Below are 25,824 nucleotides of genomic sequence, written 5' to 3' on the forward strand. Positions count from 1 at the left end.
GCTACTAGAGTTAAATTTGTCCAATGAATATCTGTCGCAATTGTATTTAAAAGTTGGTATTTCAGTATTACCTTCAGTCACAATCATGGTGTCTATAATGTCATTTTACTATATCCCCGCTAGTTCATTTTTCTGATATCGTCTTCTGAGGTTATAATCATTTGCCTTTCCTCTTCATTCTTCTTAACAAAAATCTTCCCATTATTTGTCCAAATAAATTTCCACCTCAGCGACTTCTTTCTCTCATTGGCTTTGTAGAATATCTGTTTGTTGGCCTGGCTGAGATTTTCGTTGATATAGACGCGATTATGGTCGTGAGTATCTATATTCATGTCCTTTGTTGATTTTGTCTTTATGTTCTTCCTTGCATGATAAATATTGTTTCGCACTGTTCTCCTCGTGAAGCGTACTATGATTGGGGCTGGTTTGGCGTTATTATGACGTCTTGATGGAAGCCGATGACTTACATCGATATCAGACTGGGAAAGTCTAACTCCTGCAGCAGTTGCAACTTTGATGACAATAGCGTCAGTGTCTTCATCAGGTTGTTCTGGTATACCATGGATTTCTAAGTTATTGCGTCTTGTGTATTGTTGTAGATCCTGAAGTTGGCGATCCATTGTGCTAATGTATGTGATAGCTGACGCAAGTTGATCTTTCAAAGTTTTATTTTCTTCCTCTATTCTTTCCATTCTTTCCCGATACACGTCAAAGAAGCTGCTGACGTATTCAACGGAAGCTTGTAGGTCATCTATTTTCTTAGCTAGAGTTGGTATTGTACCCACCTTCTCATTCAGAGTTGCCAGATGTGACAGAATTTGTGACAGTTCATTTCCATCCTCTCTGTCGGCCATCTTTGCTTTGTCCTGAGGTATACTTGAACTTGCATGTGGAAATCGTTTAATCTCACGTTCTTCTGAAAAAGGAAGTGAAAAAAGTTGTCAGAATTCACACAGTGGATTAAATAGTTTCGAGTGAAGCGGATGGCAGAAATATAATGTCTCAAACTCAAAATCCCTGACTCCCACCCTCGACCAGAATATCATATGGTAAGCTTACACCCCTTATTACTCTCATCAGTCACATGGAAGAACAAGTGCAAAATACTCGATAGGGGTCTCAAAGCTGTGTTCATTAGCGCTCAAAATGTTTACATCAACATTGAAGTTCGATTATGTTCGTTTGCCCCGAAGCATTCCTCGTTTATCACAGCTCATGACTGATGTGTGTGTATATATATATATATATATATATATATATATATATATATATATATATATATATATATATATATATATATATATATATATATATATATATATATATATATATATATAGATAGATAGATAGATAGATAGATAGATAGATAGATAGATAGATAGATAGATAGATATAGATATATAGATATAGATATATCGAAGTATACAGATGTCCTCAAGGAAAATTACAGTGCTCAATGCAAATATATATATATATATATATATATATATATATATATATATATATATATATATATATATATATATATATATATATCGCGAGATGTTGTGATTGAATCCCTTGATAAAGTCAACACAATAGCTTATTAGGCTGTGTTTATTATAGCAGTGGGTGGTCAAGTGATCATGGGTTACAATTACTGCAATTACAGAAAGAGAGGAGACCATTGATAGAAAATACAGTTCTTTATTGAACATAATACAGATATCATCAAAAAGATAAGTTAACATCGATCTTGATTTTCGTGGTGGTCCGTGCCGCAAGGTCTTTCGTATATCATTTAAGGGAAATGAGCAAAGTGGTGAACTTCTATTAGGCTGCGTTCACAACAAATGGTTAGGGGGGCTTGAGGAATTCAGGGAGTTTCGAAAATTTTGGGGGTAATAGAGGGGAGGACTTGAAAATTGTTGGTTCCCTTTTTTGTTTTACATTTTCCAATTCCAAGTTTTTGTAGGTAATTAAATGAAAATGAATACAATTTTTATGTCATCCAATTGTTGTAATGTTAGTAATCGTTTAACAAAATCTAGAACCATTTTGTCACATTCCATGACTTATATCTCGAAAAAATCTAAACATGTGTGATTTGTCATAAAAAAACAAACGAGCCTAGTAACAGGGCAGGAGCTGCAACTGTGCTATGTGATACATCAATTACAGTTTCTTGCTGTCTCCCTAGAGCAAATCAAACACACAATATTAGTTTGTCAACAAAGCCTGTATATATAAATACGTATTAGGTGATAATTTTATCAGTGACAGTCAGTCGCCAGTGATACAAATGCATGGTACACATACACAGGCTGTGATAGCAAGCTGAATACTGGACAGTTCAACATGCTGTAGGGAGTAGAACAAAAACGCAGTTGTATAAACTGAACAAAAATATTGTCAAAATTATCAAAGTTAATACAGCTACTGCCTACGGGCAGTGTCACTATTAGATACTGCCCTTCTATTGCAGTGTCACTGTCACTGCACACCTGAGCAGTGATAGAGATAGCTCTGACTCTGATGTACATGGTAGTTGAAGAAGAGTTTGTGTCAAATGACGCTCATGACAATAAAACATACTTGTACACAAGATTAAGCCAGAGAGCAACACATGGAAGACAAGGAGACTTTCTGGCATATGAGAATAATATTAAAGAAAAAATATGGGGTCACCATGTTCAATTTTCTGAATTTTCATATTCACGTCATAAAGTAATACAAAAGTAAAACTTTGAACAGGAAAAACTAAATGAAAAAATGTGACTAAATGGAATTATTTATTTTTTAACCAAATTTGCCATTATTTACACCCAAAATTCCAGAGATTAAAACATTTATTTGATGGAATATTTTAACCTTCCAATATTGTCAATTTTGAGTAGCATCTAATTCATATATGTCTTGTACTTTTGAAACAAATTTTTGGTGGGTCACTGTGCTCAGTTTTTTACAATATGGCAATTAGCCAGAATTCACAATTTGCATACTCTCTCATGATCGTCATTTTGTGTGCTCTTCGGCAGGAGCAATTGACCTGGCCAGATTTGGATTAACTCAAGTTGGCTTAGACTGATAAATCCAAAATGTTCACTGATGCGTTTTAAAATGAATCAATTTAAGAACTTGCCTTAGAAATATGACTTTACAAAGCACTAATAACAGGTAATGTTGAACATCTGCGAGCGGAATGGCGCAATACATGTTTATTTGTCTGCGTAATAAAGTAAAGTAAAGTATTATTATATAGGGCTCAGCCCTTTGTGTCTCGCCAGGGTTAAGATTGGCAATGTTATTTGTATTGATTCATGATAAAATGTAATTAATTGTTACTTCATAAACGTTTATATGACAACTATGCCCAGTTTCCCTTTGATGAAAGCAGTTCACGTACGTACACGACGTCAAACCCTGCAGCAGAGCAGGTATATATTTTCTGTAACGTGTAAAAATTTTGGACAAAAATTGGCAATTTTTACAATGATAACAGCCTATTGCGGTAAACAAGGGACGTATCATGCAATCATTATCATTACAATGGTAACCGCACTGCCCACCTTCCACTTGCAAGCTGAAAACACGGTCCCTCGTGCTGAAAACTACAGCTTTCCGTCTAAAAACTGGCAATTTTTGAATCTAATTATTGACACAGGGGGCGCTTTTCTAAAATTAAATCCCAGCATTCTTTGCGTATGCCCCCGTTCATATGCACGACAGTTTTCTCCCTTTATCTACATAAACGATATTTTGTATCGGCGACAAGGTGCATAATAACATTTACTGGCTAATAAAAGAGGTATATTTTATAAAAGGCATGTTATATAATAGTAATTTGTTTCGTATTTGTTTATTTACGAGTACTCAAAAAAAAAAAAACATGGCGGCGCCCATGAAAGAAGGGTACACTTCCGGTTACTCGCATAGTATATTATAAATACGCGCATGCGTAGTCAGTAAGCCGCTGGCGCGACTAATATTATATAGGGCTCAGCCCTTGGTGTCGCGCCAGGGGTTAAGATTGGCAATGTTATTTGTATTGATTCATGATAAAATGTAATTAATTGTTACTTCATAAACGTTTATATGACAACTATGCCCAGTTTCCCTCTGATGAAAGCAGTTCACGTACGTACACGCGCGGATGTCAAACCCTGCAGCAGTGCAGGTAGGCCTATAGATTTTCTGTAACGTGTAAAAATTTTGGACAAAAATTGGCAATTTTTACAATGATAACAGCCTATTGCGTTAAACAAGGGACGTATCATGCATCAATCATTCATTGCAATGGTAACCGCACTGCCCAACTTCCACTTGCAAGCTGAAAACTATAGCGTTCCGTCTAAAAACTGGCAATTTTTGAATTTAATTATTGACACAGGGGCGCTTTTCTAAAATTCAATCCCAGCATTCTTTGCGTATGCCACCGTTCAGTTTTCTCCCTTTATCTATATGAACGATATTTTGTATCAGCGACAAGGTGCATAATAACATTTACTGGCTAATAAAAGAGGTATATTTTATAAATGGCATGTTATATAATGATAATTTATTTCGTATTTGTTTATTTACGAGTACTCAAAAAAAAAACATGGCGGCGCCCGTGAAAGAAGGGTACACTTCCGGTTACTCGCATAGTATATTATGAATAAGCGCATGCGTGTCAGTAAGCCGCTGGCGCGACTATTAATCTTTACGGTCCTGATACCGCTTTTGCAGCCTGAGGTCGTACGGCGGAAGGGCCCGAGCATGCGAGGGCCCGTACGCCGTACGACAAAGGGCCGCAAAAGCCGTATCAGGGCCGTAAAGTTTTATCATATACCTTATGGAATGATAAATATGTATTTTACATAATATTCAGCATTGTTTAGGAGCTAAAAATGCGTGCGATATCAAAAATTTATCGCCATTTGTGTCCGTTTTTCATAAATACGATGGCCGCTTCCCGTCGCGGATTGACATACATAATGACGTCATCTGTTTACCTGTAGAATTCTAGAAGACAATGTAATTTGTTTTGAGGTGGTTTACAGTAAGTTTGTTAGCCCTGCACAAGTCCACTATAGTATGAGGTGAATGTCGACAGTATTTAAATTTATATTAACTTGATTAGCAGGGAACGTATGAAAAAGATTGGTATCGTCAGCAAACAATCTAAAATTGAAGTATGTGGAGGAACGGGCAATGTCATTGATAAATAGTAAAAATAGGGTAGGTCCAAGGACAGGTCCTTGTGGTAATCCACATGTAACATTAAGGTATGGTGAGGTATTATTATTGACAGAGACTATAGTCGGGATCTATTGTGTAAGTAATTTCTAAACCAAAGTAAAGGAAGACCTCGAATACCATAGTGAGCAAGCTTAGAAAGAAGAATTTCATGATTGATTGTATCAAAAGCTTTAGAGAAGTCCCGGAAAATACCAAGTGTAACTTTGCCATTATCAAGTTGTTTGATAAGATAATTGATTAGATTTACAATTGAAAGTTTTGTTCTGTATTTATGACGAAATCCATATTGATGCTCATATAAAGTATTGTTTTTTTCTATGTACTGAATTAAGCGTGCATTGACAATTTTTTCTAGAATCTTACTTAACAGGGGCAATACTGACATGGTCTATAATTTCCGGAATCACCTGTTGTGCCTTTTTTAAAGATTGGTGTGACTTTGACTATTTTTAGAGATGGGGGAAAATTCCAGTCTGAAATGAAAGATTGAATATATATGCCAAGGGTTTTGATATTATAGCTACCCCATCAATTATAAGTCTTGCTGGCATTTTGTCATGGCCACATGCCTTTTTTGGATTCAGGGTGCAAATGATGTTATGACCTTCAGATTGTGGAGGACATAAAAAAGGAATGTGTTGTGGGTTCAGTGAGGTAACTATTAAAGTTTTTATGAGGAGAATTGATTTTGTTGGCAAGGTCAGGTCCAATGTTGACGAAATAATTATTGAATGCATTTACTATGTCAGGTTTTGCTGACAATGTATTATGCACTCCATTTGACAGTACTCGTAGGCTGTCTGGCAAGGTCTTTTTAGCCTTTTCCTCATGACTTCCGAGGACTTGCTTGATAGTTTTCCAAATTACATTGGTATTACCCTTGTTTTCTATAAAAATACTGTTGTAATACATTTGTTTAGCTTTTCTAAGAACAGTAGACAACACATTTCTAAATTTCTTATATCTATCAACAACAATGACATCAAAGTTTGATTTGAGCACTTTACTATACAATTTGTGTTTTGTATTAATTGATTTTTTAATTGCCTTAGTGACCCATGGTTTCCGGTTTTTCTTGTACTGCGAATTTGTACATTAATCGGAGCATGTCTATTGCTCAATTCATCGAAAACACTCTGAAAATTATTATATGCTTCATTTGCATCCTTACAATTATAAACTCGATCCCACGGAGCAGGAGTTAATCTTCACAGAAGCAAGTAGAATTGTAGAATTTTTAATTTCTATATGAGACTTTATATTGTTTTGAAAGATTTGTTGTGATATTTTCTATGAAAAGAAAAACTGGAAAATGGTCAGAAATATCTGTAATCAAAGTACTGGCATGAATCGGATACTATGAGGTTATTACGAAAATACCGCAAAGGATGCACGAGGACATTGGCGCAGCGTATCGCCCGACGCGAAGCGGAGGGCGATGCGCGGCGCCAATGTCCGAGTGCATCCTTTGCGGTATTTTCGTAATAACCTTATTATTATACATCTTACATTCCTGACTGGGGCATCAAATTGTCAGAGTAGTGACCGTTTTCGTGCAATGTCAACAATTTTTCTTCCGATTTTATCGCGCCAGTGTGGAACGCTATCTCGGACGCGCAAACTTTGGAGTGTGTGCACTACACACACGCGTACGTACAGAGCGCGCGCGAGACTTGTTCTGGCACTTGTCCAATGGGTCACTTGAAACCGTTCAACAGTGAACGCGCAGATACAGCCGCAGGGAATGGGGCGCCTTGAAACCGTACGTGTTACGGAACGGGCGTTCCGTACGGCTTTTTAGCGCACGCAAAATTCTATTGTTCTCGATGGTAGATGTATAATAATGTATAATATTTGTGTAGATATGGTCAATTAATGTTTCAGATGAGCTGGTCACTCTGGTAGGTGCAGAAATCAACTGGTGAAAACCAAGGCATTCAAGAGATGGAAAATAGGAATTAACATTTAAAAAGTTAAAATTAGTTGTATGTGTTCTGGCATATAAATCTATATTAAAATCTCCCATTAAAATACATTTACTTTTATCAAGTCTTAACGTATTTAGCAAATCAAGCAGACTAACCTGAAACTCAGAGATATCGGTATTTGGCTTTCTATAGATGATTCCTATTATTATTTTAGTATTATTGACTGATACCTCCAACCAAAAAGACTCTGAATGCATCACATTCTTTTTAATCAATTTATACAACAATACAATACAATACTTTATTGCTCAACAACACACTCAAGGAGTGCGGTAAGGCAAAAACTACAAAACTCAGCAAACACTGGATGAAGCTGCTGCTAGGGGAGGAACTAAAGTACAAGAAATAAATTTGGCAAGAGGTAGTTTATCTTTGTGAGTAAAGATGTACATGAACTTTTCTCTGTCATTCAAATCAAGAAAGCCTGGATTATACAAACTTGTGGATGAAAATAGACCATCTCGATACGTTCTGTACTTTGGACATTCTATAACAAAGTGAAATTCATCCTCAACTAAAGACTTACAAAACTTGCAGAATCTTTCATTTGCAGGAACTTTTGGAGTTGACCTTCTACCCAGTTCTATTTGTAGGTTGTGATCCGAAATTCTTACTTTTGTCAGCCACCTCCTATAGGTAAAAGACCTTATATCTAGCGAGTAACTTTCAAATTCAATTTTGTCTTACAAAGTCTGTAAGTCCGGAGCTTATTCCTCTGCATTCCACACTTCCTTGTATCATTATGAATGTTTCTCAGCCATGTTTGTTCATAAGTTTCACATAAACTATCATATACATTATTAACTGTGGAATTGATATTGCAAACACAAGACCATATATCGCTCCCACTGTGAGAGTTCAATATGCTTTGTATATAATTATACCAATCTGAATTCAACCTGGATGTATAAGCAGATCTCAATAAGATGTCATCTGATAAAACCAATCGATGCCAGTATTTGAGCATGTGTTTTATCACCATAAAGTGTATTGGATATCTACCCAGCTCCAACAACACCATCAGACGGTGCATGTTTAGAGACTCCTAGGATAAATCTATAATAAGATATACTAGCATCATTGAGAAAGTTACACTTGTAATTAATTTCATGTCCCCATATTTCACAGCCATCATATGTGATAATAGGAACAATTAAACTATCAAAGAGTGATAATGCAACTTTTACAGAAAGTGAACCATTTTGAAGCCCTTACGAAGGCTGAAAAGAGCTTTCATTGCCTTCAATTTAAGATTGTGAAAATTACCTTTGAATTACCATTTGGGGTAATGACAAAACCAAGGTAACAGTACTCTTTCACTAAGTCAAGAGTCACTCCATTGTAAGTGAGTGTAACTCCTTTTACAAGATGATTACTTTTGTTGAACACAATAACTTTCGTTTTCTTTATGTTAATAGTAATTTCCATTCACGACAAAAACTATGAAGTTTATCTAAGCAGCTTTGTAAGCCTGTTTCAGATCCTGAAATCAATGAAAGATCATCAGCATACATTAGACAATTGAAAAGGAGTTTACCAAGTTTGATAGGACAGTCCTCACTGGAACCAAATGTACTAGGAAGATCATTTATAAAAATATTGAACAAAGTTGGACTTAATTACACCCTTGCTTAACTCCTAATTTGGAGTCAAATTCTTCAGTAAAGCAATTGTTACTTTTCACACAATACTTAATGTTGTTGTACATGGATTTAATTAAGCTATAAAAATTACCATTAATGCCATATTTCTGTAATTTCCAAAGTAAACCTGTACGCCAAACCCTGTCAAATGCTTTCTGAAAATCTACAAAACAACAATAAAGGTACCAAGGACTGGGACTATAGCTTTATTGAGAAAATTTCGCATAGACATGCTGATCAATAGCTGAACGCAAAACTAAAAGATTATCTGCAGTTCTCTCTTTGCTCTGAAACCAGACTGAAATGGCGAAAGAATGCCATTGCTATTAAGAAAGTTTATAAGCCTATTATTCAACACAGAGGTAAACAGTTTTGCAAGGCAACTATTTATAGAAATCCCTCTGTAATTTGACGGATCACAAGTATCACCTGATTTGAACACGGGGACCAAATATGCTTTTTTCCAAGCATTTGGAAACGTTCCTGATCTGAGGATGACATTGAATAATGAACACAATGGAGTAAGTATGGAAGAACCACCATATTTTAGCATTTCGTTCAAATACCATCAACACCTGGGGATTTCCCCGATTTTAATTTACGCAAAGCTTTTAATATTTCTGATACTGTAAATGTGGAATTAAGAATAAAATCACATCATATTCATTGGCCGCTTCCATTTTGTTAATTCAGAAAGAATACGTTTAGAAACATTATCAGTTTCTTCATAAGAAAAATTACCCAACTGCTTAAAGTGAGAAAACCATTCACTAGGAGAAATAGACGAGTCTATTTTCTTACTGACATGACTCCCTGAAATATCCTTCCACAATTTCCAGTAATCATTACGGTCTTCGGAATAAACCTTTTCTAACTTCCTCAATTGACTCTCTCTGAAAGAAGACCGTTTATATTTTAACAATTTTTTGTATTCTCTTTTCAGAGTGAAACATCTCCCTCTAATATGTGGATCATTTGGGTAGCGATTCAACAGTTTACAGCAATCTTTCAGATCTTTACGAAGTGAAAAACAAGACTTATCAAATCAAACCAAGGCTGAAAAACACGTTTTGATTTCTTCTTTTTCAATTTCGGCGTAACCTTACGTAAACAGCGATCTGAAACTTTGTGAATAATACCTTCAAATACTTTTACAATATCATCACAAGAATGGGAACTATGACAGTCAATATTAAAATTTCTAAAGTCTTCTTGAATAGATGAACTTTGCAGAGTATTTAAGAAATCTTGTTTAGCATTATCATTCCACAAATATTTACTTGGACATGGTTTACACTCTACATCAACTGACCGCTTCACAATATTATTTATATTCATAGAAAAACCTATTGGACAATGATCAGAGAAATGTGTAAAAGCATATACTTTGAAATAATCTATCCGGTCCACTAAATTCTTTGTAACAATACCATAATCTACTGTACTAAATCCATTTCCCTTGTAACAAGTTGGTTTTACCATAAAGATCCCCTGCAGTTCTACCATTTAAAATCTGTAAGCCATTTTGAATGCAAAGATCGATAAGTTGTCTCCCAAAGGGATTGATACTACAATTACCATTATCCATTGAAATTCTATGATGTACGGAGTCAGGAATATAATCATTAGGTGTAGGACAGTGATTTATGTCATCATGTTGAATATAATCCTGCAAATTACCTGTCCCAGCATTAAAGTCCCCTACTAAAATTGTCTCCCAAACTCGAAAATTCAAGAATCTCAGAATGAAGAGCTTCAAAATAATCATTATTTACATGCATTACAGACCCTTGTGGAGGCAAATATACACAACACATAAAAACATCACTACTGAATGAGAAAAAATCCTTATCAAGTTTTACCCAGAGCAAGTCAGAAATTTTTGAATTCATCTTATGGATACCTGACTTAAAGCATGACTTAAATACAACAACAGATCCCCCAGCAGCACGTTTACTACGTTTATGTTGTAAATTTCTATCAGATCTAAAATAACTATAACTATCAAAAGCAACAGTGTTTGACTTCGAAAGCCACGTTTCTTGAATACACATTATATCAAATAGATTAACAATTGATAGAAAATCTTCATCACCACATTTTTTTGATAAACCACCTTGGATGTTCCAACTTCCAACACGTAAAAAGAACACTTAAATTCCTTCTTAAAACAGCAGTACTCTGTCTCTGCGAGGCAAAACACATGGCAGTGTAAAAGCTGAATAACAGAACTGGATAAATTGAAGGAAAACTTTATGAACAGCTGACTACAAATAGAAATAGAAAAAAGTAGCCAGAATAACAGGTGTGCTAAATTTAGCACTAGGTTGACAAAAGTTAATGGACACACAACAATGTATCCAGACAGTCCCAGGACATTAAAAGCAAACAACATGAAAGGAAACAATGCTTCTCTTTGATGCTCTGACACCCCATTTAATATCACTCATCAAAAAACCTGTGCCACCTGAATTTATATGAATTCCGTCACTGTGATACAGGTAACTTGCATTAACAAATCTGCTGTGCTGGTCACAATCTAAAACTGGTTGCGATCACCCTGATCATATCTAGCGTATAAACCATTGCCATAATTATAGTATGGCCTTCTATTGTAGGGCCTATTTCCTTGGAAAGAATCTCTACTATCCACCCGTCTAAAATTTGACGGGGATCTATATGTACGAGAATGAGTGGTTACATTGCTTCTCTTTGATGCTCTGACACCCCATTTAATATCACTCACCAATAAACTTGTGCCACGTGAATTTATATGAATTCCGTCACTGTGATACAGGTAACTATTGTTACCTAGTCTATAATGATCTACAAAGACGCAGTGATTTATATCAGAACATGCATTCTTAACCTTCTCATTAATACTGGATTTGATTATTTAGAATGGAGTATTCACCATGCAAAGGTAAGATACCCGACACAACAATCATTGCTTTAGGACAGACATATTTAACTTCATTACATAATGAAATTATTCCATCAATGATTACATCATCACGTAAATAACCAACATCATTCGACCCTACATGCAAGATTACAATCTCTGCATCAATATTATTGACATTTCTCAGACATGAATAAGCTTCATCAATATTTGAAGCTCTAAGCTTAACAGAACGCTTATTCTTATATAACAAACTCGTGTTGATGTACTTAGTAATTGAATCACCTAATACAAGGACATTACAGTTCAGGTTACGACCGTCATCTCTTATGAATCGTGGACGATGCGGACCCGATATGCGAGACTTTGTCCGGCGATATGTAGAACTCGTCCGACTATCAGCTTCATCAACGCTGCTACGACGCAAATACTCTCTCTCCATTCATCTGGACGACTCTGATACCGGTTAGCGTACGCGATCGGAGTACTGGGAGTTGGAACGGTAGGCGAACGCTCAGTCGATTGTGAGAATTTCGCTGGGCTCTGGTTTACCGCGGAAGACGGCGGTAGAGGATCAGACCGAGGAGTATTCGACGGGATTGGTTCTGGTGTTGTTGAATGAGATGTTTGCGACTGGGGAGTGATATTACCAACTACATTGTGACGATGAAGATCTGCGGGAGATGCGACACTGGAGACAACACGCTCACAATCACGAGTTACACCTACACCAGCCTCTATTGATGACGTCACAGCGGTCGCAGAAGCAGAGGTGTTTCTCCGTGAACGTGACACGGAGTTCAAAGATTCAGCAAACGAATTCACCACGTTTACCTTTCCTAACTTAGTATCAGCCGTTATTTTATCATCAATAAAAGAAAGTTTGTCCATGATATCACCGACTGAATCACAGTCGTTTGGAGAGCTATTCAGCGCTGGGACTATTCGCCCCATAGACGAGTGTACAGAAGCGAGAAATACCCTCGCTTCTGTACACTCGTCTATGGGGCGAATAGTCCCAGCGCTGAATAGCTCTCCAAACGACTGTGGACTGAATATACAGTTGAGGCATATTTGCCCTCGATCTCCGCCACTTTCTTTTCAAGAGAAGTCCGCAACGATGACAATTGTTTTTTCAATTCACGTACCTCGGCAATAACACGATCTTGACACTGCAATTCAATGGCCTTTTGTGTCTGTATCAACTGGCTCTGAAAATGATCGCAGATAGACCGTAGATCATTTTTCAGTGAGGCAACTTCTTCAAAGAGGAAATTGTATCGATTAGTCAGTACTATGTAGTTACTCTCAAGTCTTTCTACGGCTAGAGAAGAAACGTGCATATAATTAACATCCGTTTTGGTGACAGACTCTTCTTCTTTTCGGCCATCCACCGGACTATTTGGCGGCAAAACATCGGTCACCTCACTAGTTGGTACATCACGCGTAAAAGGGATCATCACACATGTTTTTGGCGAAAAAAAGTTGTTATCTTCATTCAAAGAACCCTCAATCACGGTATCAAACGACTCATACAGAGAGGGATGTTGCTGTGGCGGGAATATGCATGTCGCTCTCTTCGAATTGCAACACTGTACTTTACCGTTTGAATCAGAGTTCGTGTCTTTGGTGTCGAAAAAGTTCTGCAAAATTCCTCCGCTAATCTGCGTGCATTAAAATCCTTGTAACAATCACCTGAATAACCAACAACCTGCTTATAGCAAGCGTCCCAGTCAACAAAGATCCCAGTTTTTGTTCCCACTGCAACAGCGTAGAATTTCTTACGACGTGCAGCCTTCTTGTTGCTCTTCTTGACAGATCGACCACGCTTGGTTGACGCTAGCTGTAGTTTCGAGCACGCTCATCTTGTTCAGATACACAATGTGCTAAGCTGCGTTTTTAGACTTGTGCAAAGTTCGCATTTCTCTCTCTGTGCGAGGGGACCATTTCGCGTCCGCCATTTTGAATCTTGTTCGATAGCCTGTAACACTGCCCTGCTCCGCAGAGCTAGGTTTAGAATGGGATGTTGAGTTGTGAAATAGGATTTGGAATGGCATGATGTGTTGTCAAATGAAATTCGGAAGAGCATGTTGTGTTGTCAAATGAAATTCAGAAGAGCATGTTGAATTGTAAAATAGAATTCGGAATGGCATGTTGTGTTGTGAAATAGCATGTTGAATTGTAAAATAGAATTCGGAATGGCATGTTGTGTTGTGAAATAGCATGTTGAATTGTAAAATAGAATTCGGAATGGCATGTTGTGTTGTAAAATCAAAGTAGTAATTTTGGCATGGATTGGACACCATAAGCTGTGGAAACGCAGCTATCTGTTGGCGGGGTAGCGGGGATCGCTATGCGGGTCAAAGGTCAACCCAGCCCGTGGCAGGGTTGACCTTTGACCCGCTTAGCGATCCCCGCTACCCCGCCAACAGATAGCTGCGTTTCCACAGCTAGGTTGACGCACAAAAATTCACCAGTTCATCACCCGAGTCAAAATCCCAGTAAATAAAGTCTGGGTCACTTTTTCTTCTCTTATCACGCTTACCCATTGCTTATGCAAATTAGTGAAACGATTGACTGAAAATAAACAGTGAAATAACCCGGGAACCGCCAAAACACAGACCACTTTATGGAGCGCTAATAAGGCGTTGCCACCTGACATCCGGCCATTGTATGTAAAATTATAAACTAATGATGAGTGTATGTATGCCCCAATATGACCTACAAGTGCTCCATTTTATTTTGTCATTGATTATGATTTACGTTTAAGGTGTAAAGTTACGATACTTTGAGTTGTTAATCTTACTATTCATATTGACGGGCATGTAAACAAACCATTACTGTGTATTTGTGGTCAGTCACGTGGTTCAGCTCGACCAATCAAAATGCGACTGGGCAGGACATGGTAAATATAATATTATTTGCACTGAGGGGCCGTGGATAATTAAAACACGCGCACGGTAAACGTGACTTGTGTGTTTAGAGGGGGTTGGTGTATTTCAATTATTCGATCGCACTGCAAGTTTTCATATCGCACAATCTCGCCACGTTTTTATGTATCGCAAAATATCGCGTTATATTGGTTGGCATGTAGGCTACCATGCCAGTACTGCACCGGCGCTGCACCAGCATTCTTTTGACACAGTGCACGAGTATTAAAAATAACGTAACAATCATTTTGGATACACTGTTTCATTTCATTCTATATTGCATATGTCTCTGCCTGTTTGACTGATTCCTATCATTGTTGAGTTGGCGCTGAACAGATTTTGATTTTAGAGGGTATGCGGAAAGTGGGGGCAGGGTCGGTAGCGTATGCTTGATTTCATCGCGACGTAATCACTGATTGCTGGTATGGAGATACAGAATGAGGCCTGATTGGATTTTCGCACTTCCAAACTTTCGTTTACGGGAGGGGGAGCTCAGAGGGGCCCGGGGCAGGGGGTGAGGCCAAACGCAGTAGGTTTCGTTTTTAATACCGTGCGCATGTTTTAATTATCCGTGCTCAGTGAATTGCTCAGTGCCGCTGGAGGATAGGAAATGTGTGCATGCGCATGTGTACTGCTTATGTTGTCACGTGATTACGTCACCTGATAATTGTAAGCTCAGCTAAATAAAGGTTACGTTCGGTTCGCGTTCGCCTGTCAGAAAGAAAAAGCAGCTCTCGCCTGACGTAATAAACCTCAACAGCGAACCCAGCTGGGTACTAATGTATTGAAAGGGGCATCACGAGCCGATTATGCCAGTGTATTTCCGTGATCGATAGTGACGAGCTTGAGAACCAAAACAGCAAGACATGGCGTCTGGGCCTACTCATAATCATATTCTCTCGACGGAGGAGCTGTATGTATGCAAACAGGACGGCAATGCCACGGACTGCCTCAGCTGTGATCGGACTTTCGATGCTGTATGCAGTGGAATTCACATTTCGTTCTCTTTGCTTTTCTCACTCGTACTTCTCATGCTTGGATGTTGTACGCAGTTGAAGCACTACTCATTAAAGATACTCGTACCCTACAGAGGACACAATTTCAAATGGATAGTAACTGCACTCTTGTCCTTCACGTTGTTGTGTGCTGTCGGAGAAGGTGTTTTGACAGACCTTTCCGTGAACTCCAAGACACGACCCTTGATGTATGTGCCACAGGCGGCTGCTCTTCTGTGCTCAGTTATAAGTTTAGTATATTATCACCACATGGAATATTGGAATCGTCCAAAGTTAGCCTGGCTTTCCCTTCTCTACTGGACGTGTGCTGTCAGTATTGAAGTTGTTAGGCTTTTGAATTTTGTTGAGGAAGTTCGTTTTGATTTCACCATTCTCAAACTAAACGTGATCATCATATGTATTTCCATCTACACATTGCTGGTATTGTTTGATTTATATATTCTATGGACAAAGGTAAGTCAACACTAGCCCTGCGTGTGATGCTGTGTGTTCCCGGCATTATACGGCCTCTCACCATAGAGGCCGTATGCGTATACCGCCGGGAACTAACACACAGCATCGTACGCAGGGCGAAGTCTATATACATGTACATGGAGCTAGCTCCATCCCTGGTCCATACACGTTTTTGGCTGCATAGTGTAAGTCACTATGACAATCAGTAATTGGTCAGCGGTGTAAAAGCATTCCGAAATTCTGAAGAAGTTGACGTTTCGTTGATGGGGGTCCAGACACTTCGCACCAAAACCAGTTCGCCCCACACAACTTCGTCCCAAAACCATTTCGTACCAAAACCACCTCGTCCCAAGTACTACTTCGCCCAACCCCACTTCGTCCCAAGTACCACATCGTACTAAAACCACTTCGCCCAAAGTATAGTACAGTCAACTCGTCCTGAAACAACGATGTTACGACGTATCATAAGGTTGTTTTTACCAGGCGCCAAATGTAAAATAATTATTTTACACATTAGAAGAACATATTCATAAGAAAAGGGTGCATCTGCATGCATTATATCACGCATACAATAAAAAAAGCTAGCTCTTATAGCATATATATACATAAAACAATACAGATATAGGCCCCTAAGTTAATACAAACATATGTGAACCCATTCACACGAAAGCATTTAATAGTCACACACATACATGCATACTGCATGCATACATACACATACATATAAACATACATACATACACATACATACATAGAAACTTACGCACGCAGGCATGGACTTACGCGCACGTACATGCATACATACATTCATTCATACATACATACACACGCATACATATAAACTTACGCACGCATGCACAGACACATACGTACGTACATGTATGCATACATACATACACACATACATACAGACAGACAGACAGACACCCACGCATCCATACAGACATACATACCTACACACACATACATACATACATACATACATACATACAGACAGACAGACATAAAAACATACATACACACACACACATACATACATACATACATACATACATACATACATACACACCACATACATACATACATACATACATACATTACATACACACATACATACATCCATACATACATACATACACACATACATACATACATACATACATACATACATACATACATACATACATACACACACACACATCCACTCCCAACAATGCACATGTAGGCCCTATATAGAATGATGGAGGCACACACGAACATGAAGTCGATCCGACACGCACAGATAACGTTTTGCAACACGCATGCGCACATTGACAAACTTTCACACACACACACACTGTCACCAGTATACACACACAGCTGCAGCTCGCGCTAAAGATCCATACACAGATCTAGCTTGATACTGCAAGACCGGGGGCACACGCCCAGCGCCTCGACCAGGTCAGTAACAAATGCACGGTGTCACTAAATACCCAGCGAAAAGAAAGAACAAACAAACAAACGTCTAATCTTGTACCGAGCGTCTTTCACCAGTTGCAAAGTTGGCAAGATAAGATTCCCATCAGTCAAAAAATACGATTGTAATAACTGGCTCTAGCCCGACATTTTTCCCTTGACCAATTGTTTTACCGCGGCAGGCAAGCAATCACCAGGCGGAACGTTTGATAGGGTCACGCCCATTATATTACACTCGGAAGTTGGACGTTCTAGTACGCTTCATCCTGAGCTGAAGTTGGTGGTGAGATTTTGTCAGGTAAACCATTTCACGTGTCTACGTGCATCCCAATTGCTCCAGGACATTAAATCATGGAAACTCCACAATACCAATGGTGTGCCTTTGCCAGTGATGTAAAGAAGCTGTTCAGAGAGAGTGATTACAGGGCTCATACCAGAGACATGAAGGTTATCAAATACATGGTAGAAAGAGTGACAATGCATCTGCACTTCAGTAGCAATCTCCTCCACTGTGTGCAAGCTCAGTGCAACTTGAATGATACAAACCACCATGGACTCGTCGATATTCTGACGGATTTAAAGCAGGCGTTACATGTGTTATTGAAGAAATGGGTGAGAAAGCACAAGAAGCCGTACATTTAACAACCCAGGATAAGAGACATTCATATGCAGCCTGCCCCAAAGTCCATACAGGCCAGCCAGGGAGACCTTCTTTCTTATTAGATCCCAACATAATCAAGCAGATGTTGTCAAATTCTTTCAAGGTAGCTGATATCGCCCAAATCTTTCAAGTTTCTCGCCAAACAGTCAGGAACTGTTTAGTTAGAACTGGTTGCAGCCCTAAACACGTTAAATACACTGACATAAATGATGCCAGTCTTGATGATCTTATGATGGAGTTGAAAAGTTTGGGACCACTTAAGAACAGTGGAGAGAAAATCTTACAAGGTGTGTTAGAGCTTTAGGAGTTCGTATTCAAAGGAGAAAACTTAGAGACTGTATGAACAGAGTAGAAACCGTTTCAACGAGCTCTTAGATGGCCTCTATTGAAAACAAGAACCAAACACTCTGTGTACAATGTGAAAGCTGCTCAGAGTTTATGGCACATTGGTAAGTGTATGTTATCACATTTATAATACTTACATGTATGTACCAGTTTAAACTGATGTTATCGTCCAGACCAAAAAAAGTTTTGTTTCCTGAGAGAAATAGGGTAGGTAGATGTACATGCAGGTCTTTAAATATTTTGGTTGTATTTTACCCTGCCTATTGATACACAGCACCAAAATGATGGAAAAATAGTCAAAAGTTACAGCTAATGTCCCTTTAAAATCAGAAAATGAAAAATATCAAAAGATATAGCTAGTGCATCTTTAACTCTAGCAAGGAAATATAAGTTTAGGGCCAGGAGGTTTGAACTAGGGACCCATCTGCTTACCAGAAACACTAATTTTTTTAAGGTACAGTGCTCATGGTCTGTACATGTAATTGTGTGCGCCCCAACGGGAAGGCTGTCACCCAATGCAACTTGTCATTTCCACCGACCACAAGTCACACAGTTTTGCTAAAATCAAAGAAAAGACTGATTCTGAGGGCCTCAACTCTATGCATTTGAATCATAGCGCTTATGACATCAACAGGTCTAATAGACCACTGCCTTTTGAGGAGAGCGATCACTCCACTTGCCTACCACTTGCACAAATTAAAATCCACGAGAGCAATTTTCCACTTGCGTAGATACCAACCAACCTGCACAACAGCTTGATGTTATTTTGCAATACATGGGTAACAATAAGTTTACGAAATGAAAATAGAAATAATCTGTCATCATTTTGCAATCTTTGAGTACTCTTGTGCAGTTTTTCATAGAAACGCCTGGGCTTTTATTTCATTATTACGATTACATGTACATCTCCAACGACCAAAATACTTTTGAAAATACAAATACAAATAATAATAAAAAATTTTCGCTCACGTGACTATTTTTAAGGGACCTATTAAATCACTCACCTACCACTCGCCTGGATGGTTTCAGGAAAGTGATTTTGATCTCTCCTGCCATTTTTAAAAGACATGCCCTGGTCTAAACCATTATCTTACAGGTACAAGCATTGTTGACCTCTTGACATTTGGACAATCAGCAGACTGTGACAGACAGTTTATCCACAGTCCCTGGTGGAGGGACTGTGGTTTATCCAATGTAGCTGGCATACATTCTGTTCATGGTCAGAGAGAACAAAAGATATGCAAAATTACAGTCGATTGTCAAAATGTGACAATGTCAACAATATGTGCTTGTTCCCCTACAATAATGGTTTAGACCTGTCGCATGACTTGTGGTTGGTAGAAATGACTTCTATCAGGTAACAGCCTCCCCTGAGGTATATTTAGAGCTAAATTACGCTTGCCCAACCCTAATATCATATTTTGTGCCAAATTCTGTCAGCAACTAAATTTATTCATGAACCATCAGGGCTCACATCTGTGACACTTGTTTGCAGGTCTGATAGATAGATCATTTGCATCATCATTATGACCTGTAGTCTCTGTTAACTATTTTGAGTGAATTGCTGTCAAATTTTGCTTTCGGTTTGTAAGCAATGTTCTTCATGGGTTAAAATCACGCTGATAATATGCAAACTGCTAGAATGTACTTGCATAGTGTCATTGCCAGTATTTTTTGTTATAATAATTTTTATTTTCAGATGGCCTTGAAAAGTTGCAACGTTGGAAATTGTATGTTCATGGTGGCATAGATGGTTACTCAAGGGTTGCTGTGTACCTGACTTGTGCTGATAATAAAGCAGCTGCAACTGTTTTTAGGGCATTTTATAATGCTACAATACAGTACGGTGTACCTTCAAGAGTACGATCTGACTTTGGCCAAGAAAACTCTGATGTTGCAGCATACATGCTTGCTACAAGGGGTGAAGGTAGAGGTTCATTTATAGCTGGTATGTCAGTCCATAATCAACGCATAGAACGTTTACATCAAGACACATACAGGAACAGTATTCAACATTTTCATGAGTTATTCTATAAAATGGAAAGTGATGTCCTACTTGATCCTAGCAATGCTGTGGATATATTCTGCCTACATTATGTGTTTGTACCTAGAATCAACCAAGCTTTGCAAGTATTTAGAGAGGGTTGGAATGAGCATCCCCTTAGTAGTGAAAATGTCAGACACCCAATCAGCTTTGGTTAAAAAGTGTTGTTGCATTGGAAAATGCCAACAACACTGCCATAAAAGACCTATATGACCCCCCAGTGATCGATAGTGGAACATACGGTGTTGAACATGTTAGTGAAATTTGTGATCACAGCAGGATTGGAGTGCTGGATATGAATCATGAAGAAAATGAAAGTGAAAACACTCTTCACTCAGTTGTGAAAACCTTCAAAGGCTCCATGAAGCAATTGACCCATTGGGGCCATCTAATAATGATGGAGTTGACTTGTATGTCAGTGTTTGCACCTTTGTTGGCAGTATTTTGATGTCCTGATTGTACAGTGAAAAAGCTGGCATATAATGTAACAGTATAGACATATTGTAACAGTATGGTAAAATTGAACCTTTTTTTTGTTCTAGTGACTGTAAGTTGCCCCCAAAGTACATGTAGTCTGTTTCCGTCAGGCCAAAGGGGATGCAGAGGTATGCTGTTACCCAAATACAGTTGTTATTATGTGTTTTACAACACAACTTATCCATTTTCTTAATGATTTCTTCCTTTGAAAATATTACAAATCAGAGAAAAATCTACATTATCACATATCTATATTGCAGGCAACACCTCCATTTTTACAGGTGGTGCTCTCAAAGCCATCTATGAAACAGTTGATGGAACTGTCACCAGTTTTGTTATAATTTGAAAAATGATACCTGATTCCACAATGATCCATCCAACATTTGCCAAATCACAACAGAGTTTGGATCAAGTGTGTTAAAATGCTGAATGTATGCTGCAGTTTGTACCACTGCAATAGTTCAAAAAACAAAATGAGAAACATGTTGGCATATTGATTGTAAAGTCTGTAAAGAGTATCAAAATTTTGCATGCCTTTAACAACCGGTATTTTTAATGAATGCAGCCTTTCCTAAAGACTCTAGAGCACCCAAGTATGTGTACTTTACCTTAGTCCAGCTGTTAAGAATGAATTGTGTGTTTTATTAATATCAGTAATATGTAATCTAGTGGTTTAAGGGATATTTTTATAAAAATGTTCTCTTTCAACAATACCAATGACTGTTACAGATATACATGTACAAGCTCTGTGGAAAAGCAATACACTGTGTATTTTAGGATTCTGTAGAACAAGCAGCTGTACCAGGGTAGAGATTACAGAGAAAATTACAGACTTGAGGATCCAGGACAAGAAACAGTCCCTTTCAAGCAGAGTCTCTTCTTTCAAACACAGAGTGAGAAAACTCGTATAAACTATATATCATTGGAAAGCATTTATATTGGGGAGCTGAGCTATGGACATTTCATTCTTATTGTTTGCACAAGGATCACGTGACAGTAAATTTAAATACCCTTCCAAAAACCAGTTTTCCCCACTTCCTGTGATAACGCTGCAATATTTCCGGTTGAAATTTGCACCAAGGGTAGCCGATATAGTATTCTCAAAAAGTGTTTCTGTGATTTTTTCTATCTATTTTCGTTCAAAAGTTATTGGCAGTTAAATAATTTAGAAGACGATTTGAATCGCTCAAAAACACATATTTCATTAAAAAAATTCATGTAGAAATCTTACAGCTTTATCACAAGAGGGAAAAAACTGAGTTTTGATAGGGATTTTTAATGTCTTGTCACGTGATCCTTATGTAAACAATGACAACAAAATTAGCATAGCTGAATTGCTACATATCTAGGCTTTCCAATGGTATATAGTTTATAGGGGTTACAATCCTAGTATTTGCCACACAATTCTTAGTTTTAATGGGTGTGTTTCTTGTCTTGGAACCTTAAAATATATCAAAAGTTTTAAATACAGTAAAACTTTTCTAAACCAAGCACTGAAATGACTGAGAAAACTGTTTTTATGTACAAAGGTGCATGGTTTATAGAGGAGCACGCCAAATTCCATTGCATGCATACTTTGAAGGTCAGCTAGGAGGTCAAATATGACTTATTCATATGTGTTAAAGGGGAAGGTTACACAGTGATTGTGTGTTCAGCAATAAAAAAATATATGAAAAAATGGTGCAAAATCCGTCTTTGTCATTAACTTTCACTTACCGATAGAACGATGGCACCCATTTGAAAACCATAGGTTATAGGTAGATGTGAGATAAGAGCCTAGGACTGCACTGACACTTATAGGGCTTCCCTATAGTCTACAGCCAAGGAAGCCCCAAAATAAAAAGGTCAGCATGTAAAAAATCGGGCAACAACTGTAGAGGTTATTCTCTTAACAAAATAGCATATCTTTTTGATGAAGGTAAGGTGTCAACTGTAATTAATCCAAGAACAGAAGTTGAATGAAATATTAAAAGCGAAATCAATGGCACATTTTAATGGTGTAGGATATAAAACTATGGGTGAAACTATTAGGCAGTACCACAGGACGGAGTTATTGAAGGGGAAATAAATAGTACATTACACAATAAATTTGAGAATCAATATTTTTATTGGCCAACTTTTAACACTGATTATTTGTTTTATTGTACAAATGGCTTTTATGTTTCATTGTGTTGATCAACAAATATATCATTCAAAGTTTCAAATAACATGTTTATTTCTAGATTTATACATGCTGATGACATTCACAACATGAACTTCTTCATAGGACCTGACAGAGGTAAATTAAAAAAATGTAACCGTAGAAATATTTCTTGTACATGACACTAATAAAATGAAGAGTGGCTGCTTTTTGACTTTTTAACACCACAAAAGGGAAATCTGACTTGCAAAGGAAAAATGTGTTTAACTTGGTTTACTATACATGGGAAATAGACCCAGATTGACCTTACTGCTGTACTTCTGTTCCTATAAAGTAAGAACAGTTTGATATTTTCAAAAAACATTTCCACAATTATCATCAGTAAGTTTCCCAACTCTGTACAGAAAAAACTATACCATGTAACTTCAACAGCAAGTTCGCCAAAAGGTGCATCTACCATATTTTCATTTTTAGCCCCAACATGTCGCTAATGTGGAGGGAGACTTTACAGTTGAGGCCTAGTTAATGAGTATATTGTGAGATGTCTATAGTAGCGATGAATATTTGAGAAAATTGGAAGGTATCTTGAGGTTGACAATTTTGCAGTTACAGCTCAGGGGCCTTTAAACTGTTACTTCTGAAGCAATTTTATGATGATCTTGTAAGTTTGAGTCCCATTTTTCAGCATACTTCTCATTGATAAAATTAAAGAATTTTTTTTATGTTTTAAATTATTGTTAATATGAAGAATAGACGATGTTATAAGAAAACAAACCTCAAAGATACAAATAAGGGTGAATTGTTGGTAAATTTTTCTACTGTGCAATAGTTGATAAACAAACTAAATTACTGTGAAGAAGTTGACATCAATGACACAAAAGTAAAAAAAAATTCAGAATTTGCTTTCTTTTAACTGTGTGTGCTAGGAGACTTTGTTATTGTTATTCACATGGCTCTTGTACTTCTCAACTCACATTTCTTTCGTAGATTTATGCATGACACAAACACTGTCAATTTTAAATGAAATCAGAGAAGCCATGTCTGACTACTTGGTCTGGATAAACTTGAAATAAGACTGCTGCCTTGGGGCAATATCAGTTGATCACAGTGCAGTTGATTAAATGAAATTGATCTAGGTCTGTTAAAAAAGTGGCTGCCAGGTTGTCATAGTACAAGAAGATTGTTGAGAGTAAAGTAATAATACCACATTTCATTGAAATTCAAAATGTATGGCATGGATGTATAATGACGCTGGACAGACCTGTGGATATTGATGTAGCACATCCCAACAGACACACGTTTCCCCAGACCATCATGCTGGAATAACCTGTAGCCCTCCTCATGTGTACATAATACTCTACAAACCCAATGATTGGGGTATATTAGAGAGTATTATGTATGCAGTAGTGCAGCTTTACAACATGATGGTCAAAGAAATAAGTGTCTGTGCTCATTTCATATGTTTTTGTGACTACATCTTTCAAGACTGAAAGAGTCTACGGAAGTTACTGATAGGGACCTTCAGTTAACATATATACTGTATATTATAATATATATATATATATATATATATATATATATATATATATTGTAATGTTACAAATAAGGCTTTCTGGGTTGCTTTCTGGGCAAATCAGTGTTATTTTCATTACTGTTACTAGAAATGTAACCATAAGTATATGAATCACACATCATCAAATTTAAATAGGTATGAAAAATCAGTCCCTCTTATTACGTATTCTACTACTTGAACAGCAACATGTCAAAATGAAACCAACAAACTTATGTAACAGCAAACACAGCTTTTCTACAATATAGCTTTTCTACAATATAACAATAATTTTTCAAGGTAACAAATATAAAACGTCTACACACTACTACATATAATAAGCAGTTATATTCATGCACTATGAAGTGTTTGAATTCTAGAAACACTGGCTAATCCATAGTGTAATTTGAAAGAAGAAAGCCACATGCTAAAACAGTTGTGTCACAGCTCTGCTCTCACTTTACTTGGTCTTCCAAAAATGTCTGATTCAATAATATGCTCTTCAGCAAATTGCTTGGTGGCACATACAATTGAATGTACACCTCTATTGTTACATTTGAAATTGCATGCATTTTTCTCAGTAAACTATTTGTAAGTAAATTTCATATCAATTGGACCATGGTTTCTATGGACCTCTAATAATTCATTATGTTGTAAGATTGTCCCTATGGACCTACTATACATGCCAAACAGTCACTGACAAAAGTCAAATATTGGAGGATGCACAAAGAGTACACCGCCGTCCCAGTGGAGGTAATCAGTTCTAGGTTGCTGACAATGACCAGCCAAATACTTTTTTCGCTTCTGTGTTTTGAAGCTACAATGTAGGTGTTGATAACATTTTTATGTAGCCATAAGATGACCTACTTTAATGTTACCAGTATATGACAAAGCACAGAATGTACTTTGAGTGATTGGACAATTTTGATTCTTTTTCACACATGCACAGTAACATATTTAGTTATCACAGGACCAATAAATATGGTCCTGTGGGAAGGCCA

At 37.4% G+C, this 25,824-nt stretch overlaps 1 protein-coding gene and 1 long non-coding RNA gene across 5 annotated transcripts in view; both read left to right on the forward strand.

Annotated features, from left to right (window-relative positions):
• The first annotated feature begins 988 nt into the window (after positions 1-988).
• Positions 989-25,824, forward strand: part of LOC139135751 (ATP-binding cassette sub-family C member 9-like) — an 87,956-nt gene continuing 63,120 nt past the window's right edge. For 2 of the 4 annotated variants that reach the window (XM_070703418.1, XM_070703420.1), the window contains exon 1: positions 15,379-16,152. In XM_070703418.1, coding sequence (XP_070559519.1) covers positions 15,550-16,152 — 603 coding nt within the window. In that variant the 5' untranslated portion in view covers positions 15,379-15,549. Of the gene's footprint in view, positions 1,050-15,323; positions 16,153-25,824 lie in introns of those variants that run through there. The other 2 variants (XM_070703422.1, XM_070703421.1) reach the window with 2 other exon arrangements.
• Positions 17,462-22,822, forward strand: LOC139135753 (uncharacterized). Its single transcript, XR_011553029.1, has 2 exons — positions 17,462-18,717; positions 20,313-22,822. It is a non-coding gene; the product is annotated as an uncharacterized lncRNA (long non-coding RNA).

Source organism: Ptychodera flava, chromosome 6 (genome assembly GCF_041260155.1).
Source record: "Ptychodera flava strain L36383 chromosome 6, AS_Pfla_20210202, whole genome shotgun sequence".
NCBI classification, from domain to species: Eukaryota; Metazoa; Hemichordata; class Enteropneusta; family Ptychoderidae; genus Ptychodera; species Ptychodera flava.